The 18741-nt window shown below is 41.6% G+C and overlaps 1 protein-coding gene across 1 annotated transcript in view; it reads right to left on the reverse strand.

Moving 5' to 3' along the window:
• SEMA5A (semaphorin 5A) overlaps positions 1-18741 on the reverse strand; it is a 496448-nt gene that overhangs the window by 102508 nt on the left and 375199 nt on the right. Inside the window, exon 12 of the mRNA XM_066243560.1 lies at positions 1059-1266. Within this exon, the coding sequence (XP_066099657.1) occupies positions 1059-1266 (208 nt within the window). The remainder of the gene's footprint in view (positions 1-1058; positions 1267-18741) is intronic.

The following is an 18741-nucleotide window of genomic DNA, read 5'->3' on the forward strand; positions in this document are numbered from 1 at the left end:
GATGTGACTGCTTAACACTCTTATAACAAAGGAGGTATCATAATATAGACCTTACTTTCTAGAACCATCAAGAAGGGGGTATTGTAATAATTTTTATTATACATTAAACCTTTCTTCTACTTAAGAATATCCACTCTGCAGAGTGCTTTAAATTTTGCACCCCACACATTATCCCACTTTATTCTACAGCAATTTGTGTGATAGATAAGAAAATTATTTTTAAAATACCATAGTGACCAGGCCAAGAAATAGCATGTGCAGGTCTGTAATGTGACTCTCGGCCTTTGAATCCCAAAGCTAGTGCCACTGCATGCTTGGTTTGAGAAAGAGTGACCTGTGTATGGTGCTTGTGAGTAATGTATCCTAACATCCACTTCTACACCAAGCCTGCACTGATGTTCTGTTTTGGGGACTGGAATCAATAAGAGTCCTGATCCCTGAGAACGTTTAAGGGTACAATTTCTCCAGGGGCAATCTTGCATCAGGGGCTAGAGCATCTATGCAATAGTCCAACATTAAAGTGCTGGTCCAGTGCTTGGTGTTCACAGAAATTTTCAGTTTCCCTAGTACAGAGGCCTGCATTTTCCCAAACAGAGCATCAGACATCACTTTGGTCAATAGTGAACAGTGCATGGTCAATCAACAAAGACTGGCCTGGGAGGGGGCAGGGAGATAGCATGTGGGTTTCCCAGTGCCTGTAGAAATCCCCTTCTCCTTCTCTCCTCCCAGCAACCTGGGTGGTCCTAGAGCCTCAGGAGAGAGAGCACCCGAAGACAAAGGGTACCCTGGACAGCACCATGAGGGCTGTTTGGAGGGGGGTGTCCATTGACCCTTAGAGGGAGGATTAGTTTTGGGCTAAGAGGACATACACATCATATTGTTCTCTGTCTGATATGTGTTCAAACATATATACATAGAATGTATACACACACACACATTGTACAAATAAAATTAAAATTGTGCAAAAATAATGCAGAAACACCAACCATGACTGCTGTGCCCTCTCTCTGGTGGCACAGCTACAAGATGCACCAGCGAATGGACCTGGGCTGCCCTACCTGCGTGTGTGGTGGAACTGGCACCGCTTCAGCGGGATCTTGGCTACGTGCTCCCGCAGGCCCACGAACAGGACACTCTGGCTGTGGAGGATCTGCAGGCTCCTGATGGGCTCCCTCCGCCTTTCGGGGAACAGTTCGATTTCTTCCAGCAGACAGCTACCCGAGGTCTGAGTCAGCGGAGCCCGAACCTTCTTAATGGTGCCGTAATCTGCACAGGCAACAGGAAGGAAGGAAATAAGGTCAGTGGGTCTCCTAGGTCATCGGCCAGTTTAGCAGCCATGGTTCCCAGCCTGGCTACACAGAGAAACAGCCAAGAAGCCTTGGAAAATGCTGATGCCTGTGCCCCAACCCAGACTATTCAATCAGGAGTGCCGAGGTGGGCCCGGAAGCCCGTCCTTTTCACAGCTCTCAGCAGACCTAACTCGCAAGGGAAGAGAACCACTCAGCAACATTCTGCCTCATCCAAGGCTTTTGTGACTCAAAAGAAACAGCTTTGTGTCATCCCGTGTGGAACAGCAGGTGACAAAATAAGAAAACCTTGGATTTCATGTCAGTGGGGCTTGACTCTGCTGCCACAGGAGGGCAGAAACCAGGCTCTGGACAGCTGTAAACACGGGGACAGCGAATTTTTTATCTCATCTCCCTGAAGTCTTCTTTCTTGTAATATAAACATCCATTTCTGACCTGGTCCTCTCCCATCCATAGATTTTCTGCTCACTGTGTGTTTCTGCTCACTTATTTATAAGCACTGCTCAAGGATAAGCACCCTTGAGCCATGTAGACTTCCCAGACTGGCTCTGAGGGGCAACAAGAAGGGTCTTTCGGCCAGTGAAGGGCATGGCATGGTCAATGCCATGTGTCAGAGACACAGGCTTGAAACACACGCTGCTGTCCTGGTATGCTGTGGCGAGGTGCCTGCTACCAGCCTGCAAACCCAGGGCATGAACCCAGCCCTGAGGAAGCACAGCCCAAGACGTCATCAATTCCTCAAATCATCCCAAAGGCACTGGCAGAATAAAACCCAGAGTCCAAAGTCTCCAGCGTTCTTATTCTATACATGTGGAAAACGAGGCTAACAAGTGACCTTAAACCAGAAGTAAACCATGAACCTTTGGTTTGAGGCCTCCTATCTGTCATTAATCTCAGAAGACTGTAGACAGAAAATACTATTCAGGTTCCTATTTTTGTGAAAGTCTTTAGAGATATTTACATTTAAAGAGAAAGAATGTTTATATTTAAAGAAAAAATATAAATACAGACATATGGGATCCTGAATTTACTTAAAAATGGATATCTGAAATATCTTCACTGAACATGTATTGATTATGAATGGACTACAAAGTACTATATGCAGAATTAGTCAACCACTGCTTAATTTTACTTTAAGCCAGCTGGTTAAATGTGTTTGAGAAAGTTCAAACATAAAAAACAAAAAACATAATAATTATGCTGTATGCTGGGCTGATTAAAAACATAGTACCTGTCTTTGAGGGGGAAAGTATGTTTGTGAGCAGAAGAGGAGAGAGAGAAAGAGAGAGAGGAAGGGAGGAAAGGAGGGAGGGAGGAAAGGAAGGAGGAAGAGAGGGAGGGAGGGAAGGGGCAGCCTGTGAAACAGGGAGGCAGACATTTTAACAAATGGACTGACTTAAGTGTGCAAGAAAATCTGTAAGTCAACTTAATTTTGACCTGGAAAGTGCAGTTCCCAGTTGGTGGGAAATTCACCATTGGTGATTTTGGGGTGGTCACAGTGCAAAGCAAGAGTAAACACACAGCACCAGGGCAGTGACAGGGACAAGCTGGGAGTTTCAGGGAAAGTTACTTGAGCACAGCTGTTTCAGACACAGCCCTGAGAGGAGGTCCTCACCAGCAGAGGGAGGTGACAGCCTTCCTGTGGAGCAGTGACAGCACAGGGCTCTCAGCTGCCCTCTGGGACATCACGATGACAGGTCACACTGACTGGGCCTGGGCTGGTGCTCTCAACTTTAAGAATGACTAATCATGACTATATAGAAATTTTTAAAACTTGGGATATAATTGACATATAACATTGTGTAAGTTAAAGTGCACAGTGTGTTGGTTTGCTACATTTATATGTTGCAATGGTTATGGCTGCAGTGCTAGTTAACACTTCCAGCACTTCACATGATTTTACTACAAATGGTCAACTTGAAACACAGAAAAGCCAAGGAATGTAATTCTCTTTGGAATAAATTAAATCAAATAAAGAAAAGGAACACCTGAGTAAACCTACATTTCAGAAGAGGGACGGGTCAAGGGAGTGATGTTTCTGAAACCCACAACATTAATGTGACTAAAGTAGAGACTTCATCGGGACTTTTTGGGGAGGATACTCAGAATCTCCACCAGCCAGCACCTTGGCTGGTAGGCGGTGACTCAGACCTTCTACGCTCCCTCAGGCTCCAGTCCAATGCTCTCCCCTCATGACTCAACACAAGGTTGAAGTGCACTTGCTCTGGGACAAGAATGTGGCAAAGTCATTGTTTTATTTAGTGGCAGAAAGGCAGGGTCCGGATCATGAAAGAGAACAATGAACAAATGTCTGTTTCATTCACTTGTTCACAACAGTGGGATCTTCAGAACACTTTATTTGTTGTAGTTTTTGCTTCATAACATTTATCACAGTTTAATTGCTAAATTACTTGTTCTGTGTCATCTACACTTGACTTAAAGCTCTATGGGGCAGACATTTTGTCATTTTTGTCCTCTGATATATGCAGAAGGGCCATTGTTGTGGAAATAAATAAATATGTGCTGGGTGACAGACTACACAAATAAAAGGAAAAGAAAAGAAGGGAAGGAGAGGGGTGGGCAAGGGAGGGGAGGGGAGAGAAGGGAAGGGAGAGAAAAAGAAGAAAGGAGGAGAAAAGAGGGAGACAACTTGGATTGAGAAAGTCTCTGTCACCCCTGTAAGTTGCTAAAAAGAGTACTGATAAACATTTTTTCATTGTGACTTTAATGACAGTTACAATATTAGAGTAAAGGTAAAACAATAAATATTATTTTCCCAATTCCCCAATATGAATAGATTTTAAAGAAACATGTCATAAGCTAAGTATGAATGAAAAATAATTTTTTTATCTTAATTCTTAACTCTGAAATTTTCCATAGAAAAATAAAACCATGTATATGTTCACACACCTGAAGTTCAATATTCCAGTCAAATTTTCAGGGAATAAAAAATAGATGCTAGAAATATGTATGTAACACCTCCTCAGTAAGTCTTTATAATCCTGTGATCAGAAATGAAAGAAAAATGTGGCACTTCCTGTCAATCACAGCTCACCTCCCCACGGAGCTGGGAAGGGAGTCATGGGGAGAGGTGTAGAAGCAGAGTGGACCAAGGGAGCAGGGAGGTGACCCCACTTTGGTGCGAACTCTCAGAATATTAGCCCTTTAGTGAAAATGTCAACTACTAAAAGTGTTATGGACACAAATCTGAGAGTCATATATGTATTTGTAGTTTATCTCTCCAACTGAACACTATAAACTTTCATGGGGAAGAAGATAGGGCTACTGCAGGATTCTGAAGACTAGTCATAGCTAAGAAAGGACCCTGATCTTCCCTTCAGGCAGAAAGGTGTGCATGATGTCATCTCTCATCAAAGACAACTCGAAGAGTCAACATGGTTAAAGCCAATGCAAATGAGGATAAAAACAAATACATCATCTCGAAATGAAGCTAACGTGAAAAGCAAAGCACAGGTGGCTATCCTGATGTACACCAGGGGTCCCCAAACTTTTTACACAGGGGGCCAGTTCACTGTCCCTCAGACCGTTGGAGGGCCAGACTATAAAAAAAAACTATGAACAAATCCCTATGCACACTGCACATATCTTATTTTAAAGTAAAAAAACAAAACGGGAACAAATATAATATTTAAAATAAAGAACAAGTAAATTTAAATCAACAAACTGACCAGTATTTCAATGGGAACTATGCTCCTCTCACTGACCACCAATGAAAGAGGTGCCTCTTCTGGAAGTGCGGTGGGGGCCGGATAAATGGCCTCAGGGGGCCGCATGCGGCCCGCGGGCCGTAGTTTGGGGACCCCTGACTTACACAAAGAAAACAACAGACTCCCTTTATTTTCTGAATTCAGTCAATTTTCTGAATCCAAGGAGGCAGGCCCCGGGGGACGGTAAGAGATCTCTTTGGTAGGACCACCTCTGAATCAAATCAGATTTCATCATTTTTTTTTCTAAACTATAATTTCAAACAGTCTCAGGACATTAGAGTTGGAAGAAACATACAAAAGTATTTTGAATCTGGCAGGTGAGGAAAGCAAAGCCCAGAAAGATTGAGTTAAAAAGATCAGAATATCAGACCAAAATTTAGGTGCTCTTCATGTCAATCAAGGGCCGGTTTCTAAATCTTCAGAGGTATTTTTGTCTTGCAAGCATGTAAAGATAAATATGCAATTCCTCTACAATGAGTCAGTAACTGTATAGCTGATGATTTCTTAAAAGATTAGGTAGACTGATAAAATAGAGTAATTAATGGTAGTTGTTATTCAAGGCAAAGATTAAGCCATGATTTATAGACATGTGTTTATCTTAGGGAATTTAAAACAAAGATAACTAATGTATAAGTGAGGCCAAGCCTAGGACAAGCCTGACTTCTCTACCAGGATTGGGGTTCTCACTTCCGTAAACTCAGGAAGCAAACAAGAAATAATCTGATAACAAAAATCTTCTATTTCAATTTTGTTTTAAAAGAAGAGGACTTAAATTGACAAAAGATTTGTTTAAATAAAAAAGTTTACAATTAAAATAAGAACCTTGAACTTCTCATTGCTATATGTAATCAGTAATGAAATAACTGTCCAATGTAAGATCTACTGCACATAATTCAGCTATTAGCTGTTGAAAATTAAACATGTTGGACTTTGAGGGAAACTATCAATGTTCAGTTTGGTAACTGACATGAATTTCATGCATGTTGGGCAGATAAAATATATTATGCTCACTTTGTTAAAGATGGCACTGCCCACATGGAAGCCATCGCCCAGGTGATATTAATGTGTGTTGGGGGCAGGCTGTGGGCAGGCAGGATCCTTGTAGCCTGGGGCTTGGTTTCAGGACTAAGCCTTTCCCACTCTTTTTGATGTGGGGTGGTACAATCCCATCATGCCCCACATAAGTGACTTTGTATTAGAGATTTCCCTATATTGTATATTGGATTAAAGGTTTGTACTTCTACACTATAAAATGGGGGCAGAATGGGAGCTTGCTCTCTCTTGGTTCCTGAGATTAGCATTAGAGAGCAGAGCAGAGAAAGGCCATGTGGAGGAGGCCAGGAGAAGCAGCCAAGATGGCGGAGTGTTGAGTGAGAAGCCAGTTTGTGCAGAGTTTGTGCAGGGAGAAGGAAGGAGATGAGGAACAAAGGTGAATAAGTTTGGGGAGCTAGAAACTTTTGATTCTAGGAAACTCGGATAAGTCAGTAGCTTTGTGAGCACTGAATGTGAGTGGGTTTTGAAGCCCAGTGTGTGTTTTTACTTACCCGCTGGGTGCAAGCTAGGATTAAAGATGATTGGTTGGCTCAGCGGTAGAACGTTGGCCTGGCGTGCGGGGGACCCGGGTTCGATTCCTGGCCAGGGCACATAGGAGAGGCGCCCATTTGCTTCTCCACCCCTCCCCCTCCTTCCTCTCTGTCTCTCTCTTCCCCTCCTGCAGCTGAGGCTCCATTGGAGCAAAGATGGCCCGGGCGCTGGGGATGGCTCCGTGGCCTCTGCCCCAGGCGCTAGAATGGCTCTGGTCGCAACAGAGCGACGCCCTGGAGGGGCAGAGCATCGCCCTCTGGTGGGCAGAGCGTTGCCCCTGGTGGGCGTGCCGGGTGGATCCTGGTCAGGCACATGCGGGAGTCTGTCTGACTGTCTCTCCCCGTTTCCAGCTTCAAAAAAAAAAAAAAAAAAAAAAAAAAAAAAAAAAAAAAAAAAAAGATGATGGCCCACTAGTTTTTGGCTCCGTTGTTTCTTTACCGACTGTCCGAATCCAATGCGAACCTGCATGGGCTAGGCTGCTGTGATAGTAGCCCTGGCTACTGGCTTTACAATGAATTTATTAGTTTTAACAAGATTCTATTTTGTATCTTCATAAAGACAGTAAGTATAACAGTTTATCAGTTGTTATGAAAATATTCCTTATAATCAGATAAAGGATTATTATGGGTTCAAAATTCATATGTCGGAGTCCTAATTCCTAGTAATTCAGAATGTGGTTGTATTTATCTACAGGGCCTTTAAAGTAGTAATTAAGATAAAATAAGGTCATTTGGGTGGTCCCTAATCCAATGTGACTGGTGTCCTTATAAAAAGAGGAAATTAGGATAGACATACACCCCCCCCCCCCATGGGAGGCCACGTGGAGAAGACAGGCATCTGCACGCCAATGTGGCGGGCCTCAGGAGAAACCAAAGTTACTGACACCTTGACCTTGGACTTCCAGCCTCTAGAACTTTGAGAAATAAATTCCTGTTGCTTACTCCCCACTCTCTGTGGTACAGAACTTTGTTATCTTTGTTGTGGCAGCCCCAGCAAACTAGCACAGGGACTCCAAGTCAAGAATAGGAAATATAAAAATAGATTTTGTCATCCAGAAAATTTGTTCAAAGTAATTTCAGAAATAGACTGTAAATTACTTTCCCTAAGATATTAACTCACATACCAATGCAAAGGTATTATAAATTATATGTTAAACTCAAATATTTTACCTTGTACGATCATAACATAAGATTTACATTATTAACAAATCAGTGTTTCAAAAACATTGACTTTTATTTTATTTAATGCCTGTAACTGATACATGTGGTTATAGGTTAGAAAAGAATAGGAGATGACACAGGACATGCAGCATTGTGAAGAACAGATGTATTTTGATAAACACTACATAATAATTCATATAGCTGATGCCATTGCTCACAACCTTTAGGCTAATGATGCTGGTGATCTTGAGGGAAATTAGAACTAATGAGCACTCAAGAGTGAACTTTCAAGTATCTTGAGGAAAAGGTTGCTGCTGATTATAATAAATTTTTTTGGGAGGATTTGTAGAATTTCAGTCCCACCAAAATTCAAGTGCTTACTAAAAACAAAAATCCTTTTATAGGAAAAAAAGGAGGCCAGAAAGGAAGGAGGGAGGGGGGAGAGGGATGGGAAAAAAATGTGATTGACTCAATAATAATAAATGTTTACTATTGTTATAAATTGAATAATTTTTATTACTATACTTGTGTATGGTCAGAGAGCCTTCTGCCATTCACTAAAGCTTTATAAATGAAACAAAGAAAGTGAAATTACACCCTATGTGTATATTGACTCCAACTCTGATGACCTTGAGAACCCTGAGCAACGTAAAGAGAAATTAATTCTTCTTAAGAACAGCAGCCTGAAGCACTTCCAAAACTCAAATATATATCATATATATATATATATATATTTCCTCTAAGGTACTATAAAAAACTTAGAGGGTAGAGTGACAACATACTTCTATATACAGATTTTTTATATATATAGAGAGAAAGTAAAAGTTGTATCAAGAAAGAGAGTGTTAGTTCAGGAAAATGTGATATAAAATTTAGGGGGAGCCTGACCAGGCGGTGGTGCCGATAGAGCATCAGACTGGGACTCAGAGAACCCAGATTCGAGACCCCAAGGTCGCCAGCTCAAGCGTGGGCTCATCAGGTTTGAGCAAGGCTCACCAGCTTGAGCCCAAGGTCACTGGCTCGAGCAAGGGGTCACTTGGTCTGCTGTAGCTCCCCGGTCAAGACACATATGAGAAATCAATCAATGAACAACTAAGATGCTGCAACAAAGAATTGATGTTTCTCATCTCTCTCCATTACTATCTGTCTGTCCCTATCTGTCCCTCTCTCCGATTCTCTCTGCCACACACACACAACAAAAAAAGATGTAGGGGTGATTGCAAAGCATTGGACAGTTGACTCTAGTCTTGGCTCCATTCTTCACTGACAGCAACTCTAAGTTTTATCATGTTTTAAAGGAATGTTTGTTACTCACTTTTCCATGTGCTAAATCCAGTACAGAAATTGAAACTCTGAAAGGGACAAGTGGCAATTCTGACAATGGTTACCTGTGACAGGGTTGGAGCATCACTGCAGACACCAAGACCACTCACCTGGGAAGCTAAATTACTTTATTTCCAATTGTGCATTTGACTGTGACTCCTAACTGTAGCAGAGAGCCATTCTCAGTGTTTGTCTCATTGACCCAGAGTCACTGCTGCATGAAAGAAAACCTTTTGTATTTGTATCATTGCTGCTCCAACCATTATGTGTAAGGTAATGATGAAATGCCCTCTTCCACTCACTGGACAGCATGTTGCCATAGCAACAGATCATTATATAAAGTTCATCAATTCAGCCAGTCATTACCCTAAGGTAGCAGACAGCTAATATGTTATAAAAGTTCTTTCTTTTAATTTGTAATTGAGCAAATGAATTAAACTCATCTTGGCACTGGGAGCTCAGCATTACATTTATATAGTAAAAGAAGAAAAAAGAAGAAAAAAAAATCTTCTTGGCTAGTATATGTCTGAAAAGAAGATTTTAATTAACTCCGTTTATCAGATGCAACCAATGGCTTATTTCTTCCCAAAAAGCATATAATGGCCAGTTTAAACATCCTAGTCATAAATTACATGCAGGCTTCTTTTACTTCAACTATTATTTTAAGCCATTTTTCTGTATCCTGACCATTGGTATATAAACTCCATGGGGTCAGGTGCTGGGAGACATAGTCTGTCCTGTTCATTGAAGTCTCCCTGGAGTTTAGAAGGGTTCCTGGCACACAGTAGGTGCTCAAGCAGAGCACATGGTTCAGTGTGTGGACCTGGAGCCCAATGGCCCAGATTAGACTCCCAGTTCCAAGTGACTCAGGTCTCTGTGTCCTTCATCCTGGGGCCCAGTTCACAGGTCTAGGGCCACACAAGGAGCTTATTTATGCAGAGGTCTCAGATGCTGCCTGGAACATGGGGTTCCCTCTTTAAAAATTTGTTACTATTATTATTTGCTACTTTTATGTTACAGATAGATTATAAACCCTACTCAAATTTTGTCCAAAGTGAGCAAGCTCCCAGCCTCTGTCAGTCCTCCACACACAAAACAGGAGGGGAAATGATCACTGTCACAACAGCCTCTACCGCCTTGCTGAATCAAACCTCAAAAGCGCCATCCAGCCCTCTAAATCATCAGCTGATGCTTAGAGGAAATTTACCACTGAAGCTTCCTGTGAATAAAAACCATATTACAGTTAAAACAAGCACGCAATTAATAGAGTCCTCTGGGTATCTTTTCTGAAGCTCTCCTCTAACCCCACAGCTTAAATCTAACTCTCATCATTCTGCTAAGGAGGCAATTCCAGTTTCTAGAAGGAAATTACTTGCTTTGGATTTATTGTATCTAAATTACGAAACAGCCACCCAGCTGGCAAAGTTGGCAGCCCTTCCTTAACAGTCACCATGCAGAAATATAAAGTCTAAATTACCCTCTCACCTCAGTGGTGAAATTTATACGGTGTTTGATACTTTTAGGTGTGTATTGAGATGGTTGAGAAAAATCTGTGCTAATGACTTTTGTACTTTTGCAACATCAATTTAAAAGAAGAGAGAGCTCTTTACTCAATGAAATAAGAAAAACATTTTGTCATTTTCCTGTAATGCTTCATTATACTGATGAACTATATAGTTTGGCTGATGTTCCAAGGTTTTTGGTAGCTAGAGTTTTCACTCTTTCTTAAGATGTGATTTTATTCATTCCTATGACATCAAACTGATCTGAGGTCTCTACTACTGACCCCAAACCTCTCTCTTTACATTCATAGAATTTCCAACCACTATGAGAGGCACAGATACAACTGGGACTCACCATACCCAGAACTGAGCTGTGTCACCCTTTGGGCCCAAATCTGTCCAAGCACCTGAAATCCCAAATTCAACTGTTGGATAAAAATTTCAGTTTGACCTATCCTACCTTTCCTCTTCATCTTCTGTCATGCCACCCATAACACCAGCTAATCTAAATTTCTCACCTTTCAGAACATCTCTGCCTTTCTCTATCAGCAAGTTTGCACAATTTGTGCCTTCTTCTAGAAACACCCTCCATGTATATACTTTCCTCACCAGGCAACCCTTGCTCTAACTCTGAGATCCAGCTCCCATACCTCTCCTCTGGGGGCCGTTTCTGACTCCCGAAGCCCAGGTCAGTGGTTCCAAACCCCTGTGCCTCTGGGATCTAGAGGAAGAAGGGCTGAATCAGTCTTTGTGGAAAGGATGGGCAAGAATAAGCCTACACTTTCCATCTGCACTTCTAAGGAAGAGCAGGCATTTGCCAGGCAGAGAAGGGAACGGGGCATGTGAGGGAGGAAGGGTGGCCTGACCGAAGCAGGGGAGGCTGGGGACCGTGGCTCATGAACATGGAGCATTAAATGTACCTTGGAAGGGCGGTGCATCGGGTTGGAGCCAGAAAAGAATCATTGGGAAACTGTCCAGTTTACTTGTGTTTGTGCAGTGCCACAAACTACATCAAGGGTAAGAAAGTGCTGGGCTCCACGAAATACTTTGGTCAGCAATTTGGAATAAGGTAGCAAAGTTAAAGACTCTAGTACTCTGTGAATTAGCAACTTCAGCTTCTCAACCTATGGACCACAAATAGGTTACAAAGACACTGAGACACAGATCTTCTCCACTCATGGGGCAAGACTAAGCAGTCTTGTCCTGCTGGGTTGGTCCCTCATGGCAGTAAGTGTCCTTGACTTTTCCAGTGTGCCACTTACAGACTGTCATTTTCTATGGTGGCCATAACTGGGAAGCCCTGCCCTGAACAAAGTCTTATACATGAGCTCCAGGAGACTTGAAAGGGACTCATCTTAGCAACACCATTTAGAACAACCAAAAGCCGGAAACTACCCACATGCCACACAACATGATTACCTTAAATCAGGCAAACAAGAAAACTGCATAGCAGCGAAGACAAAGGCCTTTGGCTGCATACGTGAACATGTATGAATCACTCATAAAAAACACACTGTACACAATCGTAAAAAGTTTAAGTAGCAGGAAAATATGCATAAATCCATTTACCTAAAGTTCAAAATCATATAAAATTAAGTTATGCCATTCAGGTTATGAAGAATGATGAAATTATAAAAGAAAGCAAAAAATAATAAAGCAAATTTCAGGGCAGTGGGTAGTGTAGGGAACAGGAAATGGAATTGGTGGGGACAGAAACTGTCCCTCAGAACTTGCGTGGTTCTTGCTGGTGGCTGAACTGGGATGCCACCGTTTACTCCTTATACATAACACGTATATGTAAAAACAATAGGATGCCTATAGTCTCTAATTTAAAAAAAAATTCCTTAAAAAAGAATAAAACATCTTAAAAATGGAAAACTATTATAAAAACGCAGTTCTCTACTTTCATAAACTTACCTTTTTCTGTGGGTGGACACAGCTACCCATCTCTTACACCATGTGTTCTGTCTCGCATATACACTTGTACATGATAGGAAGCTAATTTTAGATTCAAATATATTAAAATGGAACTGCATATTAAAAGCAAAAGGGGCATAAGTATATAATAATATATATATATAATAATGTATACACACGTCTACTCCTTAGTAGTCCTCTTTTGATGTAATAACTATTCTTGGAGGATGTCCTGTGCTGAGAGCCAGCGCACTTCCCTGTTATCTACCCTCATGAGCTGGATATGGGGGGTGCCAAGGAAAAAGGGCTTCTTGTGAGATGAAGGCTAGAATTTTGCTGGGGTCCAACTAAGAGACAATTCTGGGACCTTCTTAGCCCCAGAATAAAGAGGTGGGAGGGTGAAGCCAGGTTGATGGTGGAAACTGGTCTGCCCCTCAATAAACCTTCCTGGTGACCATGGAACCTTCCACAGTGCCTCCTGATTGCTGCATCATTCTCTTTAAACACAGTCTGGCAAAGGAGCTGAGTGTGCCTGACAGGCTCAGAAACACATTCTGCCTGATGGTAGACGGGACTGTGTAAGCATTAGCACAAGAATTGAAAGAAATCATGGAGGGCAGTGGACTTCCAAAGGCATAAAATTGTGAGTATGAAATAAGACACTAAAAATTCAAGGGACAGGAAAGCCCCAGCTGGCACCCAGTGGGCAGGTGTGATAGATGTCATTAAATGTTCCTGTGCAAGAAAATGGGCTTATGTTGTGACATGTCACCAAGATGAAAGGTTGTGCTGTTCACCCATCAAATATGGCCCACATGGCAGGACCCCTGGGATTGCTGGCTTCAGAGCTGGCTTTCCAGTGGGGCTCCCTAAATCTTTTGTGGGTGCACATTTGTTTTTTTATCTACATGGCATCCCAGCTAAGTTCTTACTCACAAAGGCGGCAAATTATGAGTCTTAACAAAAGTCCCCGATTTTTTTCTAAATGGGTTCAAATGTTTGAAGGGTAGCCCAGTCCTCACACCAGCTATACATCTTCCAACCATAAAAACCATCATGGTGAGGGTCTCAATTAGACAGCAAGAAACAGAGGACCAGCAGTAGGGGCAATGGGTAGGTCCTGGAGACGGTATCAAACCAATCACAGGGCACATGGACAGTCATCTGAGTCTCGGGGTGGAGCTATGTCAAAGGACGCAGAACAAAACTCAAACACTGCAGAAAGGATGGGATCATAGGCCACCAAAGATGACAAATACCTGGTTACTAAAACCGTGTGAGAGGCCAGAGCCCAATCAAGGCTAGACAAACTGGCATTCAGCCTATACCCTGGTGTTTCTGGTATACTCTGAGCTCAAAGCTAGGAAGGGCCCAAAATCTAAGAACCCAGAGGTTCAGGTTAAGTCTTGAAGATAGGATGCCTGATAAATCACAAGTCAATGATTTAATAAAGACCAAGACAATGGGCTTGTATCCTATATATGCAAAGAGAAATTAATACTACCCACAAAAATTTTAAAAATATCAATATTAAATAATCAATGAAATTTTTTTCATTCTTTCTTTTAATTTAAGTGAGAGGAGGGGAGATAGATAGACACCCACATGCACCCTGACCAGGATCTACCCAGCAAGTCCCATCTGGGGCTGATGCTCTGCCCATCTGGAGCCATGCTTGCAACTGACCTATTTTTAGTGCTTGAGGCAAAGACTCCACAGAGCTGCCCTCAGTACCTTGGGCCAACACACTTTATCAACTGAGCCATGGCTGCGGGAGGGGAAAAGAGAGAGAGAGAGAGACACAGAGAAAGAAGTGGGAGTGGGAGGGGAAGAGAAGCAGATATTTGCTTCTGCTGTGTGCCCTGACCAGGAATCAAACCTGGGACTTTTATATACCAGGTCAATGCTCTACCACTGAGCCAACCAGTCAGGGCTCAATACAATTTTTAACAAAAGAAAAAAAATTATATTTTAACTCAAAGAACAGCAGCTCATTATGAAAATTGCCTTTAAAGACCCAATTAATCAAGGGCAAATCAAGGCCTCTGTGACCGAGGCTATTTTTCACTTTGAACCAGTGCTCTTTTCCATGGTCAAAATCAGATTTTAAAAATTAATTAAGTGATCATATCAATGAGGACCTAAATGAAGTGCCTAACCTAATAATTAATGTTAGAGATCATTTTTAATTCTAAGAAACTTTTTCATTATTTCAAAAATCCCAAAAATGTATTTGAGTACTTGGACAATTTGAGTAATTATGAAAATATACAAAAATTTAAGCATATTAAATGTCAACTTCTGCTGGTCTTAACTCAGGATCACTCTAAGGGACCTTTACTAATTGTAGACAACTCTCAATATTTTAGCCTGATATAGCAACAATGCTTAACAGCTATTACTAGTTAAATGAAGAAATCTTTTTTGAGTAAATTTTCCTTTCTGTTCTCTCAGCTCAAATTGGAAAATTACATACTTAATCAGTTTCATTATACTCAACTGGAGCTTAAGACTTAAACTAAAAGTAGGTAACAAAAACTGCCTTTCTGAACATTTTTTAAATCTCAGAATGCTTTAGTAATTTCAAACAGAGTTAAGCTTTTGTAGCCTTTGGGATTCCCAAAAGTAATGATAATCATTCACTTGGACAGAAAATTAATTAATTAGCATTGAATGCTCTTAAATCGTCCAGTGTATTTTTCCCTTCCATATTTTGCATTAGTTAAAATAAAGACAATGGGGCTGGATGATTGGAAGGATGGCTGGAAGGACAGACAGCTGGCTTCCTGCTTTCCACCTACTTATCTGTTTAGTATTTTTGTTTGGTTTTCTTTTCTTTTTAGCACTTCCTGAGGTTGGCTGATTCAGAGCAGGAAAGGAACTTTATTCTTTACATTGATTTTTCTTTACTCTAGAAGAGTGACTGCCTACAAAATTGTAATTTCAGGTATTCTTGACTTCAAGGGTTGGTTAAGTTCAGGCTGTCTGATTCGTCATATAAAATCACATTAGCAAAAATCACATCCTCAGATTCTCCTGAGAAATGCTCATATATCTAATGGATAAGTCAGATAGGATCAGGTAGAAACAGCTTTTGCCCCTAAGGACATTAGTGTGAAACATCATTCCATTCTTAACACTCTGAAAATTGGGTTCTTTAATAAGAACCCCTGCTATATTCCTGGAAAGACAATTCTGTTTAAAGACCATAAAATACCCCCATTTAAGAAACATCAACTTGGCCATCACTGTTTTGAAAAGGAAAGTGAGAGAAAAATATTATGAACCAAAAAATAATCAAAGAGCTTTTTAACCTCAGTTTGGGATTATGCTATTTTTTGAAAGAACTAAATTAAAAGAAATTCTGATGTTGACACCTCTGCAATGACAAATACTGTTCTCACACATTATGCTCTGTCAATAACTGCCCCACCATCAGCTATTGACCCAAATCACAGTTGGCTGCGGGCATCCTGGTAGAAGGAAAGGTGCTGTGTTAATTCACCAGGATGACTTGGGAAGAGGCCATTTCCTTTAGTGGGCTCCATGTAAGAACTAGAGTATTAATAGGTGTGCCTCACTCCCCACATCTTAGTACTCGTACAGGTTTTTCATATCCCTTCCTTGTGTCCAAGAAAGAGTAGAGTAAGGGATTTCTCTACTAAAGTCTCTTCTGCAAAGGCTTATTTGCAAAGAAATGATGGGGTTTATTTCTTCCAGTCACTCTGCTGTGTAACAACTTCTGGAAGAAAGTCCATACAGAATGTCATCACTGATATTTTCATCATGCAGTGGACACAGCAATTATTCCTTCCTAGTTCTTGAGTGCACTGCTGTCTGCTTTAGAATTTAATTACCCAGAGGCCAAGGGCTAAATCTGCTTAGTAATTGTTAGCCATTATTGCAGGCAAGGGTCATATACACAGGTTATCAAGGACAGCAAAATGTACTTGGACGAAGAATAAAAAAGGTAGACGTTCAATACTAAGGCATAAGCAAGCCTACAAGTAATTTGGCTACTTTGATCAAATGTGATTCTACTTTGGCCCAAGCAACCTGACTCCCCTGTAAAGCCCTCATTACTGTGTCCTATCAGTTAGATGAAATCATTACAGAAAGAACTTACTCTGAAGACAGCTTTTCTTTCAAGAGATGCAAGAGGACAGCACGCTCACTAAGAGGAACCTAGCTTTCCTAGTGCCAAGAGTCAATTTGTTAACACATTGTAACGGAATCAAATTACTTCAGGTTTTATGGCATTGGGAAGAATTTTGTTTTCTTATTTAACAGCCTAGAGCAGGTATCCCCAAACTACGGCCCGTGGGCCGCATGCAGCCCCTTGAGGCCATTTATCCAGCCCCCCGCCATACTTCTGGAAGGGGCACCTCTTTCATTGGTGGTCAGTGAGAGGAGCACTGTATGTGGTGGTCCTCCAACTGTCTGAGGGACAGTGAACTGGCCCCTTGTGTAAAAAGTTTGGGGACCCCTGGCTAGAGAAAGGCTGTGGTGAGCCAGTTGACAGCATTTCATATATTATTTTAAAACCAACCAGCAATGTGGAGGTATGGTGAAGTTCTAAATTTCTTTTCCTTGCATTCCCCAGAGAATCACCGAGGTTCATATCAAGCCTGGACAGTGGACAGTCTCTCCTTGTGGGAATCCTGAATGCTCCCCAGGGGTCCGGGAGTAACTGGGTGTCAGAGAGGCAGCACCCCCTAGAGGAGTGCAGTAATCTCAATGCCTGAAGGTGTGACTTCAGAAGGACCCCCCGACAGGGTATTTATCCTTCCAGTAAGGAGAAGGGCACGCATGTTGATCACAGCATAAAGAAAGGAAGGAGGAAAGGGCAGAGATGGCGATGTCTCTTACATTTTTACTTTTGTCAAGTAGAAATTTTTGTTTGTTTTAATTCATACAGAACTGATTTTTAAAAAGATTTTATTTATTGATTTTAGAGAAAGGAGAGAAAGAGAAAGGGGAGGAGGCATGAGAAGCATCAACTTGTAGCAGTTGCTTTTCACATGTGCCTTAACCCAGCAAGCCTGGTGTTTTGAACCAGAGATCTCAGCATTCCAGGTCAATTCTCATCCACTGTGCCACCACAGGTAAGACAGGAATTAATGTCTTATGACATTTAACAATGTCATAAGACATATGGCATTTTCCCCTTGTCCTCCTCTTCACGACAGAATTTTTTCCAGTGCAGGCAGTTGCTCATGGAGCACCAGAGCCAATGGGAAGTGATTTTATTCTTCCACATCAGTCAGGTCTAGATAACCTGACATGGAGCATGTACTCAATGCTATGGCTAGCTCAGACTAGAGGAAGGGCTCTTTCTCCCCTAACTGTGAATAGCCCTAATAATTCCAGGGGCAGCTGTTTGTCCCAAGGAATACCATTTTATATTTAATTTTAAACTTTCAAAATTGAAACTTATATTTAGCAGTGTTTCTGTTTGTCTTTATGTCTGTTTTTGTTTTTAGTGGGTAGGTAGCATGTCTGGGGTGGGGGCCATCCAAGAAACCTTGTGTGACAGGCAGATTGTTAAAACAGGTTCCATAATAATGTAGTAGCCTCCCCTTGAGTAGCCAGACCTGAATATGATGGTATGTCACTTAGGTGATTGGTTGACATTATGTGGCAACAGCAAAGGGATTTAGCAAACATCATTAAGATTCCAAATAAGTTCATTTTGAGTTAACCAAAGTGGGGTTATCTTTTGTGGGTCTGGTTTAATTAGGTGAAGGCACTTAAAAGTGGGTTCTTATCCTTAGAAGAAAGGCTCTCTGCAAGCTGGCTGGAGTAGGTCACACAGAGAAGAGGGAGGGAGCTGCAGGGACTTGAACGCCATGGGACTGGCCTCTGCCAACAACCGGAGCCAGCCTGAAAGTGGGCTCCTCACCATTGCAGCTTTCAGATGACACTGCAGCCCCAACTAACATCTCAACTGATGCCTGGTGAGACGCTGAGAAGGCAACCTAGCTGAGTGCCCTGGCGTCTGACCCATGGGAACTGTAAAATAATAAATGTAAGTTGTTTTAAATTGCTAATATTATGATCGCATGTCATATAATAATACAGAACAAATAAATCTCTAAACATCCTATTTAACACTCTGTAGAACTGTTTGCGAAGTTGAGTATCTCCTTCTGAAGTCACCGGCCCTGCTCCTGTTGAAAAAAACAGGACCCTTCCTTCGGTATATGTGACTTTGCACCCT

The sequence above is a fragment of the Saccopteryx bilineata genome, chromosome 1 (genome assembly GCF_036850765.1).
Source record: "Saccopteryx bilineata isolate mSacBil1 chromosome 1, mSacBil1_pri_phased_curated, whole genome shotgun sequence".
NCBI lineage: Eukaryota > Metazoa > Chordata > Mammalia > Chiroptera > Emballonuridae > Saccopteryx > Saccopteryx bilineata.